Genomic DNA, 21,674 nt, shown 5'->3' with positions numbered 1-21,674 from the left:
AGCAACTGTTCTGGAGACAGTTAGTATTCCATGCCATTCAATAACAGCTCACTTTCACCTTTACAGCAGGATCCTCTGCTGTTTAGCAGAATTTTTAAGCTCTAACCCATATCATCACTCCCTCACTCACTCAGCTATCAGATGCTTTAAAAATAAGCTATAACAATTTTTACCAGTAAGTGTAGGGGTTGTTGAAGTGTTCTGCAGAGACATCAAACTGATGAACTTGTCCAAGTGATACTCACAGACATTAAAGTGTTTAACCCTTATCTTGAGGAAAACCAGACTTGAGTGAATGATTGTGACATGACAAGAGTAATAATTCTCACAAATTAGCAGTCAGAGGTAGTGACATGAATGTTATGAATGACATCTTTTGTTAATATTAATGTTACTGAGGTAAACTCTAAGAAATGTGTGAGGGTCAGAACTGGAGGAGTAATGAGTCACATTTCTTTGGATCAAGCTAATAGTACTTGAGCTTTGTTATGTGCATTTATGAGCAAACTCTTGGTATAAATATCTGTCCTTTGAGGGAGGAAACAGAGGACAAGGGGATAAAGTCCTCTTTAAGCCAGAAACATTCAATGTGTGTGCTCAGATGTTTGACCTTTACACTCGAACTTCGTTTTTATGGCAAAGGTTTAGCTTAGCAGCTGTTTGGGCCCTTGTGTGCTGCAGATACTTCCTGGATGTTATATCACAATTCAGTGTGTTTTTCATTTAAGTTTCACAGAACAGTTAGAAGAAAGAGAGATGGCATATACGTAGGTCCTGAAAAACTCTTGCGGATGTTTTCCATATTTGTATATTGCTGGGAGGTTTGGAGCATTTTACTATGTCTAGGATTCTCTGGAATCACTGTGTATCTAGCTTTCTCCAAATCTTTTAACTAAAAGATTTGGAGAAAGCTAGATATAGACTTTTAACTCCTTTCAAAATATTCCAAAAAAAATTCATCCTACTAATAAAGAAACAAAGAAAAAAACAACAGTAATACCAGATATTGCCTCAAAATGAAGCGAAACCTCAGGTCAACCGAGGCCTGCTCCCTTCATGTAGTCATCACAGATTAGTGTTACAAATGCAGACAAACTCAGCCACGCAGACACAGGCGCACAGATAAAGACATAAGACTCTCTCTGCAGCTTCAGGGACATCACGGTGCAATATAAACAAATTTTTTAAGGCCTCCTGGTTTGGACGGGTGTTTCTGAGCTTCATTTAGATTATGTCATTTAGAAATAAAACTCTGGCATGTCAAAATGTGTCTTATTTCTGCAAACATGCAATAGTTGTCAAGACAAACAGTGGATAAGGTTCAGCCAACGAGTTACAGCCAGACAAAACTAAAGAACATTAAGAGAGACAGTTCCGTCTGCCAGTGCTGTATCCAAAAAAGCAGGAAAAAAGTTCTCCCTGATGAAAATGATTTCACAGGAACACATAAAAAACAAACTGCGGAGTGCATCTTCCAAATGCCTGGATACCTTTGTGTTTTCCAAACCTCCCACTGAGAAAACAAAAGACTCTTGGAAAGGTCATTCTTTCTGCTAAAAATAATACACTCAGAATGAAATAATCAGATGGTTGCAGACCATAATTTTCTCTGCAGCAGCGAGCAGGGGATCTTAACATTCTTTCTTTGCGTCTGTTGCTATAACTTCAGCTCCGCTATCTCCAATTATTATCACTTATTATAATGTAATTAAAGACAACTGTTTGGAAACACCATAAAAGGTAACTGAGCTTGGAAAATTTGTTTTTCCACTAGCTGATATATGTCTGGTAGAAAGAAGTGATTACCAACAGCAGTTGGAGCATGATAACCTCTAAACCCACTGTGTAGTCTAAGTTGACATTGCATAGACTGTGGCATCCAAGAACAACTCAGCTGTTCAAGGCTACAAGAAAAATAAATTAACCATGTCTGGACTATACTAGGGTGACAGATGTGCAGAAAATTATTGGCCACTGCACCGTTTCCTGCTGACACACCTATGGCCTAACAAAAAAGTTCACTTTAAGATTTCCCTAACAATTTGGGTTTAACGATTCACCTGGAAAAGCAGATATCAGGGCAAAAGAGCATCCGAACATCCAGACACTCAGCCTTGACTTTTCATCAAATTATGCAAATGTTTTGGCTAAAACCTTTTTTACAACAATGTGGCACACAATCAACCCTCTGGAATCCGCAAAACTCTAAATATGAGCTTAAATATCACAAAAGAGCTGTGTTATGTGTTATACAAGCAGCGCTAAGTTTGGATCTTCATTGCAAATTGCATGATGTCATATAAAAACACTGCATTAAGTAAGCTTGAGTGCGATGTCCTGCGCTTACTGGGAACAGCCTAATCCAGAGCTTGAAAGGGAATGGTATTAAAAACTAAAGCATGTCCAAGAATCAGAAATAATAATTTCAGTTGTTTTATGGGAAGCTAAATCCTAACGCATGGGTGGCTACAGAAAAGAAGGGAGCAAGCTGCATACAGAGACTGTGAAGGCTGAAACTTGAAGGATAAGTAAGAGCAGGTCTGAACATCAATTCAACCGGGAAAATAAAAACTGTTTAGATTAGACTCACCAGCCCATTCAACCCAGTACTTGCAAGGTGTAACGAATTAAGTGTCCACTGAGTGTATTCGCACATACTGTATATCTGCTCAAATAAAAATGATGCCTCATTTGATCACTAGCATGGTATGTTAACTGTTTGAACTCGTTGCACACAGCCTGTGACAGTCGCACAGATCTGGTACACAGCTAAGGTCTCTCTGGATTGGATTTGTGCAAATGTATTGCTCAATTTCATGGCACTTATTTCAAACAGCTTCATTTTTGCCCTTTTGTTTTCATATGCTCTCTTGTGACACGCTGGTAACAGAGAGGCTTAGTAAATGAAGGAAAAACGTGAAAATCTGCTTCCAGAGCTCTGTGTAGCAACAGAATATGTTGCTTTTAATTACATGAAAGTGTTTCATTGTGGTTAGAGGAAACTTTCAACATTTTGACAAGTGCACTTATTTATCTATGTGCGAATAAATGAAGAGTGATACGTCTTTGAAGTCTGTACGAACATGAAGCTACAGCCAGCAGCCTCTTAGTTTTCACTGACTGGAAACATGTAAAAAAAACTTGTTTGGCATGTTTAATTAGCACAAAAACAAGAGGAAAAAAGCCCCCAGTCACACACAGCCAGGCTGTTTTCCCCTATTTCCAAACAGATTTTAAACCGAGTAAGCTAACGGCCCCCTGGCTCCAGCTTCATTTAGTGCATCTGTTAGAGTAGGACTGATCTTCTTATCTCACTGTCTGCTATAAAGCAAACACACACGTTTCTTAAAATGTAGAACAACCTTAAAACAATTCAGTGTTCTCCTGTCAGATCAGATGTTTTCTTCTCCTCTGTAAGAGTCTCTTATAGTAACAGCATAACATCCTGAATTAACCAACAATAAACAAGTGCTCTGCCTGTCATGCAGCCATACTAGGAATAAGATACAGCTGTTCATTGACTACTTTTTGTTTGGCTGTAAAGGTTCACTTGAAATAAGAACTTCTCTCTGTAGATCTATCTGCTGTCAACAGTTATAGCGACTACGTACAGTCATCCCGCTGTGCTGGCATCTGCAAAATAATCCGACATCTTTTTTTTGAACAAGACTCACGCAACAAAACACTAAGCTCAGCTCAGCCACCAGCTGGCTGTAACAGAGTCAGCCCAAGCTCTTTACTCTCTCTGTAGCTTTTCCAAAGTGGTGTCTTTCTCTCAGACAAATTAAACTGAACTGCGATCACATCTTAAAAATGTTTAAATAATTCAAAACACAACACGATGAAATCGAGCTGTGTTTTCGCCACATTCTGAGCTGAGAAACATTTCCTTTATATGAACTAGTAAAAGTGACACCTCAGGAAATTATAGCGAGCGTGGCTATCTGCGGCCTGTTACAGTAAACCTGATTACACCTCCATGTGTTTCTAACTCAAACCATTCTAATGGACAGAGGCCAGGTATTACGAATCCCCTTCAAACACAGATATTTCTGTGGAAGCATGCAACTTTCACTTCAGGGAAATGCTAAAAGAATCTTGCGGGGAATGATAGTCATTTAATTCCTATGTTATTATTCACAGATTTAACAGCTCATTACTTTAACTGTGTGGAAAAATCTGCTGAAAAATAAAATCTGCAGTGCAAAAAAGCCATTCTACGTAATGATGCCATAAAAAGGTGAAAAATATATCTAGTCGGTTTACTGAATAAGCAGAAATGCCTTATCAGGATTTACACTAAATGGAGAATAAATAAAAAGGTAGAATGGATCTTCCAGATGATAAGTACCGAATTGCTGTATGAGTTTGGCTAATAAATAAATCCTGAATTCCAGCACATATTTACACATTCACCTATTTACAGTCATGCTTCTGGTGTAGCTCTAATGGCGTCATGGTTTTCCATGTGTCAAACACTTTGGTTTACACTGAAAAACACAATTACTCTGTATAGTTCCATGAAATGTACCACTGCCGGATTACACTTCCAAATGATGCTAATGTGCTGAAGTCGATTCAATTGGACCGCACTCGAAAGATAGTTTGCAGTGAGTAGGACTGAGTGAAAGTAAACAACAGTGTCCGCAAATGATGATAAAAGATGTTTGTGGTGCTAAGAAACTCTAGATGTTTTACTAAAATCGAAACCCAGTAAAAAATTACCAGAAAAAACAGATCAAACGTGAAAACATCAGTTGACTCTGAAGCAACATCGCCTTCACTGTAATGCTAACTCTGCATAGTGTGCTGCAGATAGGGCTGACAAACATGTAAACATAGTGCAGGAGCTGCTCTGATAAACAAACTGTGTGTTGACGCCACCATTAAATTACTCCAGCGTCGGTTTTAGAATGACGTTCTTCAAAAATGAATGCAATACACATCTATATCAATAGATCTGTGACTGATTATATGAAGCCAGAGCAATATATCATATGGTTCTACATAACTACTAAACATCATGACATTAGCAACATTAGCAATTACTTCATAAAACTGTTATACCTAAATTATTTAATTATTACTTATTTAGTTTGTTTTGCTTTTTAACAACTGTAATCCACTTTTTGGTGTCTTGCTTTTTTGCCATGTGCTCATATACAAACACAGGACTACAAGCTTTGCCCTGGAACAACTTGTACTTTTACCCGTTTTCAAAACCCCCCCAAAAATGTAGGGGGAAGTGGGACTATCCAAAGTTGTCTTTTCTCTCAGGGTGATGCCTCGATAGAGCAGCCAGAAAGCAAGAAAATAATTACTACTGTACCTGTGCTAGTCTCATATCACTGGAAAACACATTCAGGCACCACACAAACATTGCTCTAGGGAGCGATCATGTTAAAAATCGTGCCTCAGATGTTTCTCCTCGTGCGCTCCTCAGCTACAGCGCTGCAGTGTGAAAACAGCTACTGACTATTACGTGTAGGTGTTAAGTAGTTACTGTATTTTTTTCTGCTTTCAGCATATGTTCAAGAAATGAGTAATCAAACGGAGATGTGAGGAATGTGAGGTTAGCCTGCTCGAGGCTTTGTGGTGTTTGTGTTATTTTTATGTTGCAGTGAAATTTAATATTCCTTCCAGCGACTGCACATAGAAATTAGCCAACAACAGCTTACTCATGTTCTGATTATTGCTGGGTGCTGCGTCTAAATGTGCAAATAAAATGCACATTTATGCGGAGAAGAAGGTAAGATGAGGACAAAGATAAATGACAGCAAATTTAAGCAGGCTGGTATTATGTAGCTCCAAAACTACAGGGTAATAAAGTCTGCAGAAGGGGACTGAGCCACTGACGGCGGTGGCAGTGATGAGTATCGTTAAAATAAATGACATCTGACTTAAAAATATTGAAATTCAGTAAGAAATGAAATAAAATTCTCAATGGAAGGGGAAACATCTGTCGAAAACCACAAAACTTGAGGTCCCTCTTCCAAAACGTGTTATTAACATCACGCGTTGCAGCTGTTTACAATTTAAAATGACTGGTATGGATGTGTTTTCACTGAGGTGGTGTCGAGCTGCTGTCCTTCAGGACTGACAAATTAGTTGCATGTTATTTCCACTAATAGCACAAGAAATTGCAGCTTCAAGTGGTCTAACGACGAAGAACAAGTGATCAAAAAGCACATCAAGGTGAAACATTCAAACTACTTTAATTATCTGATTAGCTTGTCAAGAAGTTCCTGTTTCACTGTAATAGGTATACAAACATTATTTTAATGTATAGTGTGCTACAGTGTAATTTTTATGAACTACATCAGGGTATTTTAAAATAACATACTGACTAAAACTCGAGCGCGGTCTTGGAAATACAGAGCCAAGAAATGGGGCAGAAAAGCCACAGCATGAGGTGTACTTATCACCACATCCCTTAACCAAAGCAAAACCACAGCATGACCAAAGCGTGACCACACTTCGGTTCTCTGCGGAACGAGCCAGATGCACGAATGAGCATCAGCCAAGAGAAACAAGAGCGGGCTTTAAAGAAACCAAAAAGTCGAGCAAAAAATTGCTGATACGTGTTTTAGAGGAGGAAAAAAATGCCTGTGATTTGCAAAATTAGGCTGAATGTGAAAACAGACCACACACAAAAGTCTTTAAGATCAGCTGACAGGTCATTGCATGCAGAATGGATTATCATTTAGAAAAAACCCTTGCAAAATGCATTCTTTAATACCTGATTTATTCAAGCAAGAAAAAAGGAGATATTCAAAAAGATAATCAGCCAGTACATAAGAAATACTGATAAGAGCAATCAAAAATAAGTGTCCTCCATATGCTTTGACACGCTCTCCAATAACTGCTATAGTGTTTAAGTCTTTAAAATAAGTGAAAATGATCCACACGCTGTTGTCGACCTATTCAACAAAGGAAAAAAAAAGTCTACAGGCTTAAGGACACATTTTAAAGTATTTGAACTTTTGGGTGAGGGATGTTTTGTGTTACAGTTTTCTTCCAAATGGAAACAGATGGTAAAATGCATGTAAGGAACCAAATCAAATTACAATCTGTCCAGCAATGCTGTAAATGTTGAAATAAGTCTGATCAGAATCGGGAAAGCATGTTTCTAATTATTCAAAGAAAGAAAATAAGAGAACAAAGGCAATGAACTAGAAAGGGAGCCTCCTAATTCCAAGTGTATTTAAAGATCATGTGTCATGAATGCTGATTTGAACCTTTAGCACATGACATTTTTTATATCAACAGCAACTGAATCAACACATAATCTATAATACTGATATAACAGTTTGGTGTTATGTGCTGAAGACAAAGGAGAGGAGAGAGGATGTTTGTTATTGCTGGTGCTTTACATCTGTCATGAAAGAATGCTCCTTAACACTAACATGTCCTCCCCTGCAATCACTATGATAACTTACACATGACTGTATCTACCTAAGCGCTAAGGAACGGGACGGGGAGACTTCCTTTACCGTATAAGGCGCATCACTAAGCTGCTTACCCTAGGGTGAGCTATTAAATACAAATACATATCTATAATACTTGCATGGGACAGAGAAGCAAAATAAAGTAGAAGTAATGTTAACATTTGTGGAAAAAATTGATGCACAAAATAAATTTACTGGTTTTGGAAAATAAGCATTCAGACAATTATATTTAAGTAAATATGTATTAAAATTCCTTGAACAATGAGGACAAGCCAACAGAACAGATAGGCCGTGTAGGTCACAAGGGGGCCCTACTAATAGGGAAGTAGGTTCAAAGCAAATGCAGTGATCCAGTGTAATCAGCAACAAGAGGGACAGGGTACAACCTACGAATATCAGGTTATCCACGGCAGATTTATTCAAATGATCCCCAGCAATGATGATACAGCACACTAGCATTATCTACTTTGAAACACCAGATTAAACATGAGTCATCTACAAACAATGAAGTTATGCAGGGTCCAATAATTATGCCTTGACTCGTACATGAGTGAAAAAACTTAACCTGTCCTCTAGCTCCTATGTTAAAAACATATACCAATAATGTTAAAGTGAGGAAACCTCACAAAGCAAGCAGGAAATGCTACAGATTCCTTACTTTTTTTTAAAAAATGAACCAAATTGTGGTTGGGGTAGACACATGCACGTACATGTCTTTCTAAATCAAGTTTCTTCTCTGTAAAATTTTTTTACTAGTGAGGTCCTGGTTAGAGTGGCCCTCCAACTTGCTGAACATACTTTTATACTTTACGTGTCCGCATTTCCGCTAGGGTCCCAGTGACGTAAATTTTGTTATTGGATGGTAAGCGTGAGAATTTAACCAGCTGTGTATGTACCCAGGCAACAGACTTGAAGAAGACTTCAAAGAAGCATAACAGCAATGTCTGTGTCCGCAACAAAATATAATCCATGGCTAAGAAAGTAGTATTGAAGTACAATCTCAGGACAAGATCCTTCCTTGGGAAGCTGCTGAATGATGAAAACGACCGCCACAACAGGAACAAGGCCACCAAGTTAGCCAGCAGCGAAAACACGAGACAGGAAAGACCAGGGCTGGCTCATTAGCAGTGACTGAACTTTCACAATAAGGAGATTTTCCACTAATAAACTGATCGCGGTTGGGACTGGAGGGGTGACACTAATAAAAATGGTAACGTATTTTGGACAGCCATTCATATATGTGAGTGTCCTGCCCAGGTACTGTCTATATGTGAAAAACTCTAATATTCTGCCTTCCACTATAAACCTTCCTCAGCTCAGTCAGGCAATGTGTGAACAGAGTGAATGAGTGTGAACAGGGCACAAGTATAAGTTACTAGGTTGAGCATGCAAACCATGTGCAGTAAGGCTATTGTAGAGGCCCGGGTTTAAATCTGCCTCAAGGCCATTTACTGCATGTTTCATCCTCTCTGCTCTTTCTCTCAGCTTTACTATCTAAATAAAAGCTAAAATGGATTTGAATAAACTCCAAAGCAAGATCATATTGAATTTTAGAGACATAGAACTAATTGCTGTTGATATGTTGCATTTTTTTTTCTTTTTAGAGAAAAGTGTATGATTACCTGAGTGTTGCTGTTAGAAACATTCTCTGTTGGGGTTATTAGTGTAGAGGATTTCTTAGCCTGCACATTTTTTAAATCTCGTTTAAACTATACGGATATAGTTTGTCTGACATCATCCTGTATCCCATGTGAAAGTGTGTCTTAAAATCACTGGTATAGAGTCCCACGCAACACATCTAGCCAGTTTCTCAGACATGGATTGAACATCATTTTTAGTCTCTAACTAGCCTTAATCCATGTCTGGGAAACTGAACAATATTGTTTTTTTAATGTATTTTTTTGGCTTTGATGTTTAATTTCATACCAAGAATTTTAAAGAACTCTTTCTCCAAAAGAGGATTATTTTGATGAAAATTACTCTTAATAGGGAAAAGCCTTTCTTCAAAACAACAAACATCAAGGTAATTTATCTCTGACAAACGACCAATGAGCTTCTTATGACGTCAGTTTGATGATGTCTACACCAAAACCTACATTCATGATTTCCCAAATCACTATGTTTTTTTTACCATTATGTTTCAGGGGTGGAAACTATGATTTATAATTGAAGAGAAGAGAGGCATTCTGGATATTCACTTTGCAGGCGTTGTCATCTAAAGGACTGAATGATGAACTCATGTAACGTTGTAGTTTCTTGATAACCTTATATGGATGTACAAATGTGCATTAACACTGCTTCTCTATACCTGATGCAGGTCGCACAGACTGAAACATTGTAACTGGATAAAAATAATGGTGAGCGGGGCAGTGTGAGGAGGTTATATGATATATTTCTCTACTCAAATCATTATGTTAAAACTGAATAACATTAGCAGCATCTTGGCTCTTCTGGCCCACACAACAGAAACAGAAACAAAGATTTGTTTCAGTTCAAAAGAGAACTAAGTAATGAGCATAGTTGAATAAACAATGATGGATTTACAATTAGGTCTATACGCACAGAAAAGTCCATGCAGGTGCACCTAATCCCTCCTTTTCAAGAGTAATGTATTTACCAAAGTGGGACATGCACACAAGGAGATAATTCATCATAGCTGTAGATGAGCAAACAGGCCAGGCAACAGAGTAATGTACACAATAACCTGCCACTTTTAACTTTGTACAACATCTGGCAAAATTAAAATTACTCATTCTGAAAAGAAGAAGAACTGGCACTATTGTAAACTTTGAAAGCTGTAATGTTATAAAAACCATAAAAGAATGTGTTTATAACAGGGAACATCACGTTTTGACGATTCCTGTTGTTGAGTCTAAATAACAGAAAACCAGCTTATAAGAGTGGCTATGAAGGAATATGTACAGATTGGATATTCTGGATCATTTCTAGGACTTCCATGCAACCTACAAGAAAAGAAATCATGGGCCATGAATGTGCTGACTTGGTGAGGAGGTAATTTGCTGGAAAAGAGAGACTTTTCTTCAAAAAAAAGTCTAAATTAGGACTAATTTTATACATCAACAACACAATTTATTTTGCCAGCCAAGACCTCATTTTCTGTTCCGTATCAGGAATCAAAAGCGCGTTGGGTTTACCACAACTTGTAGTGTTATGACTGTGCTAATTTTTTTGTTATTGTTGGCAAGTTCTAGTCGAAGCATGTTAATCTAATAAAAGTTGCAATTGTGTTTTTAAAGTGCATTAAGTTAAGTAAATCTGGAAATACATCAGTATAATAAAGTTTTTATAATTTTTATAATAAAGTTTTTTTTCCGAAGTGACCATACCTAAAAACCCAAACTATGTTTTACTCTTTTTTTATATCCATGCCCTCTACAACCACCAAGAAACAAATTCAAACCGCAACCACAACACAAGTCCCGACTTAAACCAAGTGGTTATTGTGTAACAATTTCAAATAAAGGTCTTTTGCCTTTGCAGATCTACCCAAACCAAAACAAAGTCTTAACCATCACAAAGTAAATCATGTTTATGCTGGAATTTAAAATTTTCAGTTTCAGTTTTTGAAGTTATCGTATAGCTAGCTAAGGTACCAGTTCAGATGCTTATACTTAATTCTGGAGTGCAGTTTGTTGGTTTTTGAAGCTTTGATTGAAATAAATTAGGAAAAAAATGATAATTTATTTCTACTGCCTCACTGAATCAGACATCAAATTGATGCACTTTACCATTAGGAATAATTATTGGCTCACAAAGATCCAGCATTCAAACAGTCGACCCCAGAAACAAAAAAAAATCAAATAAAAGGTTATAGTTATTAATCATTCACTTGATATCACTTAATACAAAGCAGGGTTTAAATGAGATAGACTAAGAGCTTAACTGGGCAGCTGACTTCCTCCTCCTCTTAACATCTTTTTAATGTTCAACAGCGTGGGAGCTGTCACTGGAGAGCAAAAAAAGCAAACAAGAATTCACAACATAGTGTGCATTAAAGCAGTCTGCTACAGTTAACAGGCTTCATACCCACTTTCTGGCTCCTGATACAAAGCAGATGTTGATATCTTTTCTCTGACAGGACATTATGTATCATTTCAGGCATTTGGTTTATTATTATGGAATATATCTGACCACACTCTCATGACTATGTCAGTCATAGAGATTATATATTCAGTACTTTTTAAAGGCAAGGGTTTATGACATTTTAATACCAGAGCTTGTGGTCAAATACCCATTTTACACTGTAAAATGGGTATTTGAGTTATAGTTGAGGTAATGCAATGTTTTAAGTGATTCTCTTTCAGCTTTCCACTTTATTGATGGTGGTATATTTTTAGAGTTTGAGTCAACTTGAAATTACAACTTGTTCCCTTAACTTGCTGTTATTATTTAAGTGAAAGCATGCAAGTAAATTTTCACTGATTGTGCATTGTGTGAAACTGAAATCTGGTGGGTTGATCTGGCTTGTTAACTTAAATAAATATAAGTTGTTAGTAGAGCTGGGCGATAGAACGATAACGATATGTATTGCGAAATAACTTTTTCTCGATAGAAAAATTTAACTATTGCGATAGGCCTCATCTCTCTTGTCCTCTTAAAAGAAAAAAAAGAACAGCCAATCCAAATTAAGTAGCGCAGAGGCGAACCAATCACAGCCGCAGCGTCACGTCACGTGACTTGTTACGTACAGCACAAGTGCCAAGGCGCACATGTGTATTTGTTTGGGAAGCAGCCAGCCGGGCTGCCCAGGTAATGGAGGAAATGAGTTTGCCGACTAGAGAAAAATCAACCGAGAGCGTGACCGAAGGTTACCGAAGAGAAAACAGATGATGGTTCCAATTCCGGAGAGATTGTCGAACGGAAGGGCCACAGAAGTTCCGTAGTGTAAAGGTATTTCGGCAATTTCAAGTCTGACAAAAAACAGAGTAGCGCGCACTGTAAATTGTGCCGAAAGCAAGTCTGGAAATACAATAAAGCGGTGCATGCTCAATCTCTGACTGAAAGCGCTAATTCGCCATTCGGCTTTTGTCAAACTAAAGTAACTGTTAAAACTGTTTGAAAAGCTAAGCTATACAACAAGGAGAGATTGAGAATTTCCTTTTAGTTCTCAGTTTATTTGATATTGACAAAAGTTAGTCAATTTTGTCTGTTCTTCTGTAAAACGACCTAAGATTTATTTTTAGAATTAAAATTTTGTTTCTAAGTGGAATTGACAATTTAGTCTGTTTGTTTTTTCTGTTTTGAAACTTAAACGCTTTAGCGGCTGCCTTTTGTGTAGTTTGCAATATTTGCCTTTATTTATCTGAAACTGAAGTCTCATGTTCCTTAAGTACATCTGCCCTGTTGAACTTATTATGGGAAATAAATATTTAAATCAAAACAAGCTGCTGATTATTTCACATTTTACTTGTGAGCAACGGCACATTTAAATCTTACAAATATAGTTATTTGGCTTATATCGTGATATATATCGTTATCGCCTGTAATGAAAAAAACATATCGTGATATGAAAAAGTCTGATATCGCCCAGCTCTAGTTGTTAGTTAATATAAGTTGTTCTTCCAACAACTTTATCTTTTCTCTTACCTCAGTATCAAAATATGTCAATATGGAGTGCTTTAAGGTAAATAATTTCAAGCATCTGAAATTACTAAAATCATTTTGAGCCATCTTACCTATAGTTTTGCAACTACTGGGGTTAATTCCGGTTAACTTGGTTTAACTGCCAGGGCTGATGAGAAACAGCTTGGACTTGTGTCGTGCTCTTTCCTCAGACGACTCTCTTACTTTATTGTAATGGATTTTTGTTTTTGTTTTTTGTTCAAAGACAAATAGCTTAATATGTTGTCATACCTAAAAATATTTGGCTTAAATATATAATACTTAAGCCAAACCTAAAACTGTTTTGTGTTTGTGCTTTAATAATTTATAACGTGCCTCTTTTGGAACAAATGGAGAAAAAAAATATAAGAACAACAAAACAAGATGTGGTTGTGTGCTACAGTTCTCTGGTTTCTGGAATTTATCTTCCAAAATCTTTCTACTTGGACTTCTCTTTAGTTTCTGGTATCCATAAATGAGTAGGAAGACTTGACTCATATCTAGTCCCACATAGGTATATGATGGGTGGGTTTGTAAGTAATAGAGACACAGTCCAAGATTAGGTGTAATGATTTTCAGCTATCCTACTTTTTTTCTGTCTTATTCATCAGTTTCCTTTCCTTTCCTCGTTCATTCCTTAGTCTCAGAATAATCACTGTGCAACTAATGCCTCATTATATTGTATCAATGTGTTGTTACAGATAGAAGACCGTTATGCAAAGACATTCAACTGTTGGAAAATTGAAGCAAAGACATATATCCGAAGGGCTCTACCCAATCAAATGGTTTACAATAGTGAATGTTTGCCTGCGGCTTACTTGCCTTTCATTTAGTAATATCCTAACATGGGGGCTTTTCTTACTTTACATTTTTTTCCATCATGGAAATTTCCTGAATGACACTACACATATGCTGTCTATAAATCTAGGTTCATTCTGTTTTCTGTCCAAAACATTTACAACATCATAAGAACCATAGTAGTCCAGAAGAACAAAACATCATTTTACTAGGGTCTGCTAAACTGTGCTGCAATATATTCTTCATGGATCATTGGAGGGACAACAGTATGGCAACAATGCCCTGCAAAATGTATTTCTCGTGTTGAAAGCTATTTGAATTGGGAGATGGAACAGAAGTCCAAGTGAGAGGATTATTCCAAGGTGCAGAATAGATTTAAATATGATGTGAAAAACAGATTTAAAACCAAAGGAAACAAGGGAGACTTAAGGTCTTGTGGCCAAGCTGAATAATCAGGCCGAAGCGATCACTTCACTGGAGCTGAGCAGCACCCCCAGCTGTGCCTGAATATGACTTGGAAGTACACCATAAATCAGTTACTGATTTTACAGTGAGTAGACAATGCTTCTCATTCCTGTTGGCACATTTGTGCATTTCGTGATTCACTAAAATACAAGGAGTAATTGATACATACAGGAAATGCAACCAAAAAAATCCAGAGAAGTTAACTGGAAATAAACGATTGGACATTTATAGGACACAAACAGCGCTGTTTGGATCAGCCAAGTGCATATGTCATGACTATGATGTCCCACTTGAGGGAGGTGATAAAGAGGTTAGACTCAGTTTTATTGCTGTGTAAGCCAGAGTTTCCCCTGACTTCCAAAGTTAACGACTACAAAAAGGAAGAAAAGGTAGAGGGAACACAACAAACTGCTAAGTACCACCAGAATTGTTTGGAAAAATAACAAAGCAACAATTACACATGCCCCACATCAATTATATGTAACTGTTACAGCTGTATAGTGGAAAAAAAAACGCACTGCCTGTGTTCTGCTTCTTCTCCAGAGAAGCATTTCCTTTGCAGGCTAGGCAGGGTTGACATCATATACACAATAAATCAAGCCAGTGTTATAACTGTTTCTTGTACCTTCTTGTCACCCTAAGAAAAGTTATAAACAAAGATTATTAATGTGTCTCAGTCCTATGATGTTTTACATACTGGACCTGGCTCTCTTCTTAGATTGTAAGAGAATTCATACTTCAGTATGGAAAAACATCTACAACCTGAATACACGTATGAATACACGGTACAAAAACAATCCAACAACTTGTCTTTGTGGTTTGTGAATTGGCCTAAAATTGTGCAAGCTCAAAAGTTATACTCACTAAGAGCTTCTGTAAAGTATACACCCACTGGGCACTTTATTAAGTACATGTTGCCGGTACTTGCCTTCAGAACCGCTTTAATTCTTCATCGTCCATATTCAATAAGTTTTTGAAAACATCCCTCAGAAATATTGATCCAGCCTCACAGTTGCTGCACATCCATGATGCGACTCTCCCGTTTTGCAACATTCCAAAGCTGCTCTGTTAAACTAAGATCTGGTGACTGTGTAGGGCATTTGAGTACAGTAAACTCAGTGCCATGTTCAAGAAACCAGTTTGAGATTATCTGCACTTTGTGACATGGTGTGTTATCCTGTTGGCAAGCAGCCATCAGAAGATTGGTACGCTGTGGTCATAAAGCGATGGACATGGTCATCAGGAAATAATCAAGTATGATGTAGTCTTTAAATGATGCTCAAGAAAATATCCCCGGCACTATAACAACACAACTAGGTTCCTGAACAGGTGATACAAGGTAGGATTGATCCATCCTTTCATGTTGTTTATACCAAATTCTGGTCTTACCATCTGAATGTCGCTGCAGAAATTGTTGAATTCTGGTGAGGCTGTGTGAACTGTAACCTCAGTTTTCTGAGAGAAGCTGCTGCTTCAGAGATGCTTTTCTGCATATCTGTGTTGTAACGTGATTATTGGAGGTATTGTTGCCTTCCTGTCAGCTCGAAGCAGTCTGGCCATTCTCCTTTGACCTCTGACATCATTAAGGTATTTTGCACAGAACTGCTGCTCCTTGGATAATTTCAGACCATTTTCTGTAAACTCTAGCGGAAGCAGTACGTTGTCGTAACTATGACTACAGGTCTAAATGCATTGAGTTGCTTCCATGTGATTGGCTGATTAGATATATGCATTAACAAGCAGTTGAGCAGATGCACACAATAAAGTGACCAGCTAGTGTATTTTTCCAATGACTATGTCTCACAAGACATTATTTTCAACTGCTGAGCAAGAACTGGAAGGCCTTAAAATTTATAACACTGATTCAAATAAAACACTTTGCTTGATTATACTCCATGCAGTGTTCCAATAAATCAGAAATCAAGCTCAGCTCAAGCTAAGCCACAAAAAGAAAAATGACCTAATTTAGGAGAATTGATGTTTGAGCGTCAACAACTGTGGTATCATAAAAAATACAGTATAACAGAAAACAGCACTGCTAAAAGAAACAAAAAACTTTGTCAACATAAACCCCGCTACTGGCAACAATTATGACATAAATTCTGGGTGTTACAATGTAACAACACAACAGCCGTGACCACTGAAGATGCTGCCAAACAAACACAAAGTTCAATGTATCATGTTAATCAAACCCTTGTCTGTTATTTTGTAAAGCTTTTATGTTGCAATCCTATGTATTTATTATTCAAATGCAACTCCTGAAACAAAAACCCTACACAGCTTTTCCTGCCTTAGCTCTAGTATGAGCCAAGCATATCAAACACAATGACTGGAAATACAGAATCCTAATACAGTACAACCCATAATATGGAAATCTTAATGTGAAACAACTCAAACAGAAAGTCAAAGAAGATTAGACCAGAAGCGAAATTGAGAGATATATATGTGCAGAGTCAAATGAGCCCTGGTACTAATTCTCGTCTGGTCCTGTTTTCTCAGTATGATCAGTGGTGCATCGGTGTTGTGCATACAGTGCCACTGCATGACTAAAATAGATCTATTTTTCTTTCTGGTAAAAAAATGCACTGTAAAATGTAAATTAAAGTAATACAATAGCTTAAAAAATATATTGTGATGACTGCACTGAAAAAAATCTTCAATAAAAGCATATCATGTTGACTAAAAGTTAGTCATGCACAGTACTTCTTTGTAACTTCTGCAACACCTCTGCTCACACCCTTGTGGACTGTAAATTTCTGTGGTACTGATGCCCATCTAACAACACCTTTTACATAAACAGCTCTTTCGACAGTGTTTAGCAAACCAACAAAATGTTCCGAGATGTGCAGACACACTGATACTCTACAGAGTGCGTAATGAATGCCATAAGCCTTTATTTTCCTTTGGCAGCTGAATCCTGCCAACTTTAATGGTGCTTGGTTCCCTTTGAAGAACGTCTCATTCATGCCAAGGCATAATAGCACTGCGCGACTGTATTTTGAGAAAAATGCAGCATGCAGATTCATGCTATCAAATGCCAATCACTCTATTCTTTTTTAAAATAATAATAACTTTCTAGCATTATATTATAGCATTTCTTTTAAAAAGAGGCAGTTACAAAGTGCTCCACAGTTTGAATAAAACCGCACATTAAGGATAAGCATACATATTTTAGCTACGGTCTCACATTCATTTTAACATAAATACTTCGATCAATTCTGTAGGTGTATACCATGTTTAAAAATAATGAGGGAAAGTGTAAGGACTATAAAAATTAGTTTTCAGCAGTCATTTCACGCAAACGAATCATTTAGCCAACCTGATAGGCTGAGGAAGGCTGTTCCAAAGTTCAGGAGCTACAACCTGAAAAGCATGATCGCCTCGGGTTTTAAAATAAGAGTGTGGAACAGTTAAGAGACTGATCAGGCGATTGGAGAGGCCAATTGCTGGAATAAGGTCTCAGTAGTACTCAGACACAGGGACCAAGCCATGTAGGGCTTTATATGTTATTAATACATTTTTTTTAATTAATTCTGAACCAGTGAAGGGCAGCAAGAAAAGGGGGGATGTGTGAGTGCCAGGTTGTTTTCATAAGCACCCGAGCTTGCTGCAATCTCCTTAGAGAAGCTGTCAGGGCCAAACCTGACAACTTCAGCATACAGTGATTCAACAGCGTCTGTTGAGGCTGTTGGGTTTAACAGAAATGTACAGCTGTGCATCATCAGCATAAAAATGGCAAGATATGTTTCTGAAGCTGTTAAGCTGATGATCTAGGGGTAACATATATAACCCTAATATTATGATGACAACAATTACAGTTACAGTTATTAATATGAACTCTGAAGTGTCTGTATGATGAAAACCGTTTGAGACTAGTGCCAGAGATGCCAACCCAGCTTTGTAATGTTATTCGGAGTGGGATGATCAGTGGTTTCAAAATCTGTGGAATAGTCACCTTTGTCCAAGTGCATCAGAATGTCATTAGTAACTTCCAGTAAAGCTGTTTCAGTGCTGTGGTTTTGTTGGTAACCGGATTGGAATTTGTCAACGATACCATCTCCCTTAACCAGCTGAAGGAGCTGATGAGCGACAGTATTCTCAAGCAGTCTAGAAACGATTAGCAGTTAAAAAATGGGCCTGTAAAATGTTATCTAAAACACTGGGATCTAGGGAGGTTTCTTTAAGCAGAGGGAAGATGCTGGGTGTTTTAAACTAATCTGGTGTGCAGCGAGATGAAAGGGTCTGATTTATAATAAAGAGAAGGCAGTGGTAAATGACAGGCAGAACCATCCATCCATTTCCTTCCGCTTATCGAATTCAAGGTCAAGAAGGGGCTGGAGCCTATCCCAGCTGACAAGAGGCAGGGTACGCTCTGGACAGGTCATCAATCTGTCACAGGGCTAACACACAAAGACACAACCAGTCACGCCTCCAGTCAATTTAGATTGAATAATTAACCTAACCCTATGCATGTCTTTGAGAGGAACCTTGAGTACCCAGAGGAACCCACACAGACACGTGTCGAACATGCAGACTCCACAAAGAAAGACCCAAGGCTAAATTCAGGATCTTCTTGCTTGCTAATGACCACACCACCATGCCACTGCAGATTGGACTTCTTGAATAAATTTATAAGGGATAATGTCAGCTGGGCAGGACAAATTGTACATGTGTGAGAATATATCAGTAAGCTGTCGTGGAAATCAGATTAAACTTGGGCAACGGGACAGGTTGAAAGAATCCAGACTTGAACTAAGACCCGATGTGCCTCATCTTGCCAGCTAAGAAAACTTATAAATTCTTCACAGTCATCAGAAGACATGACAGGGAAAGCAGACTGAGCAGGATTAAGGAGTCTGTCAATGATGTTAAACAAGAACCTTGGATAGTGCAACTCATCTTATTCAGCAAATAAGATGCGAGTGGTTAGTAATTCCTTCGTGTGGAGGGACTGAACATGAGATTGTGTTTATGCATCCCCATTCAGCTATTCTATCCTCTTTCCTATGATGACTACAATGAAATTTGCTATTTGGCTGACAGACAGTTATCAGCTCACACTGTGCATGTGACCTGAAATGCACCCAGGACGCATTATCTTGGTTCTTAGCTAAAACAACTTTTCTTCTTTAAGTAAACATTGTGGGAAACAACTGTGGCTGCAGCCAATAACCATAAACCAACATCATTATGTTAAGAGTGTGTTTGAGATTTGAAGATCAAACAGGATGTTACTGTGTGCTTGAACCGCGGCCAGCAGTTTGTCAAGTGATGCAAAAACGGACCTCTCTACAGTCTTTGAAATGTGGAAGTCTGCCATTTCTTTACTTCACAATGTTCTTTCACAAAAGCACAAACAGCAATAGAGGCTTCTATAAATCAAGCTCACTGGCAAAATGTTTGAAATTACTTCCCTAAATAGGTCGTATGATTTTGCTTCCAAAGCTGCAGCACACCCACATTGTGAGCTCGAATCAAAACATAGAGCATTACATCCAAGCAAAGTGGTGTTTGAGCATTTAGTATCTGTCCAAGCCAAAATTAAATAAATTCTCAAGCATATATCTTAAAGGAACACCCTAAGGAGGTTTGTGTGGGTGGCGGTGCAGTAGCACGTCTGTAGTTGCCGCTAATTAAATGACTCAGCTTTGTGGAAAACTTACTCACACCCATGATGAAGACTAACGGCATTTATTACACTCGGCTGCTTATATGAAATCTGGCCTGTCTCTTACACATTTTTAATATGACCATCTCTTTAAAGTCTGTAGTGACGAGTATTTTTTTTTATTATGCCTGTGAGGCACCCCTCGCAGTGAAGACAGATTAACTTAATCCATAGCCTCTGACAGAAGTTTTGCTGCGGGGCATCGCTGTGTCCACTATGTCTGTGAACTGTCATAATTAGAGGCAGTCTCCAAGCATAGACAAGGCCAGTCTAAAGGCTTGTGTATACCTATGATCCCTTTAATTCACAAAGGATGATAAAGTGGAGAATCCACATCTGTCACTGGAAAACTCCTCAGAACATAAATACATGCCTACAAGCGCAGATATGATAACTTTTATAAACAGTAGATAAAATGAAGAAGAAGTTTAATTATTATTAGCCCCAGGCATGACAGCTTACGCAGTCTTCATTTACACACATCATTCAGTGCTTCATAAAAAGAGAACTGCACTCAGTGTCTACCAAATCAAAACTTTTTTATATTTCACATTAACAAATCCAAATCTGACATCATGCTGAGCTACGTGCATTGGCACAGATTATAATTATAACCCTTTCATTCAAACATTCCCACAATCACAACTGCAAAGAAGTATAAATCACTCCGCTGACAGTCTCTGCTGTACCTGTAACACGTCGTAACCTCTCCCGTTGACTTCACGCAGGGGTACTTTGTGGTAGAAATATTATTTTCCGAGCATTTCTCACTGCGGATGAAACATTTCGAAAGCAAAGTCATAATTTTATTGCACATTCACTGCAAGGACCTTTCTGGGTTTTTTGGGTTCACACACACACAATTTTACCCGTCAGTGGCATCCTCTTCTTGGTAGGACCAAAGCAAACCTCCTGAGAAGCACATGCAGGTGACGGTGAGCAGAAGAAGACTCCCGTTGTGTTTTAGCAGCATCTCCTCGGTCCGGTCACCTGGCTCCTGTTGACAGTCCGCACTTTCAGGGATAATCTCCTCACTGCCGCAACTTCACACACACACACAGACACACACACACACACGCCAACACACAAACACACAGTGGAGCGCAGACAAACCCTCCCACTCACCCAGCGCTTGTCGGTGTGTAACCGCTGCTCATTCTTGATGTGCCACTGCAGGACCTGAACTCACTTTAACTTCCGCTGCTTCTATAATTAAAGAAGTTACGTTTTAAGACTAAATTTAAAGTCTTTTAACTCCCCAAAATGTGTTTTAATTAAAGTAGAAGTAGTTTGCGAACCGAGGTTAACCTCTGGTAAACAGTCTCTCCTCGGTGAAATGTTGAACATTGACTCGCAAACTAAACTCATTCAACACTTTAGAGCGCGCAGGCAAATGCACGTGCGCAAACACGCGCTCCGGAGCCACTGGGCGTTTTGAGCTTTGCTGCCACCACGCGGCTGTAAATAAAATAACACCTAATTAGTGTTCATCTCTTCAGTCACTTTAGGTAGGTGCACCTAATGAAGCATGTCTCTGTTTTAGCACAGTGCTACTCTCACATTCCTAATGTTATAAAGTTTTAACTGTAAACCTTCGTGATATTTTTTTTCTTTTAACTTTTAACTTTTAATGGACCCCATTTTTCCTTCAGACCTGTCTTAATTGCTTGTTG

At 38.2% G+C, this 21,674-nt stretch overlaps 1 protein-coding gene across 6 annotated transcripts in view; it reads right to left on the bottom strand.

Moving 5' to 3' along the window:
• ccbe1 (collagen and calcium binding EGF domains 1) overlaps nt 1-21,441 on the bottom strand; it is a 37,706-nt gene extending 16,265 nt beyond the window's left edge. For 3 of the 6 annotated variants that reach the window (XM_005456263.4, XM_005456266.4, XM_013275192.3), the window contains exons 1-4: nt 21,300-21,441; nt 21,127-21,207; nt 20,871-20,998; nt 20,691-20,771 (exon numbers count right to left, since the gene is read on the bottom strand). In XM_005456263.4, the coding sequence (XP_005456320.1) occupies nt 20,691-20,771; nt 20,871-20,974 (185 nt within the window). In that variant the 5' untranslated portion in view covers nt 20,975-20,998; nt 21,127-21,207; nt 21,300-21,441. The other 3 variants (XM_019361011.2, XM_005456265.4, XM_025909428.1) reach the window with 3 other exon arrangements.
• Between the last annotated feature and the right edge of the window lie 233 nt (nt 21,442-21,674).

The sequence above is a fragment of the Oreochromis niloticus genome, linkage group LG7 (assembly GCF_001858045.2).
Source record: "Oreochromis niloticus isolate F11D_XX linkage group LG7, O_niloticus_UMD_NMBU, whole genome shotgun sequence".
Taxonomy (NCBI): domain Eukaryota; kingdom Metazoa; phylum Chordata; class Actinopteri; order Cichliformes; family Cichlidae; genus Oreochromis; species Oreochromis niloticus.
This window is presented reverse-complemented; position numbering and strand designations above follow the sequence as displayed.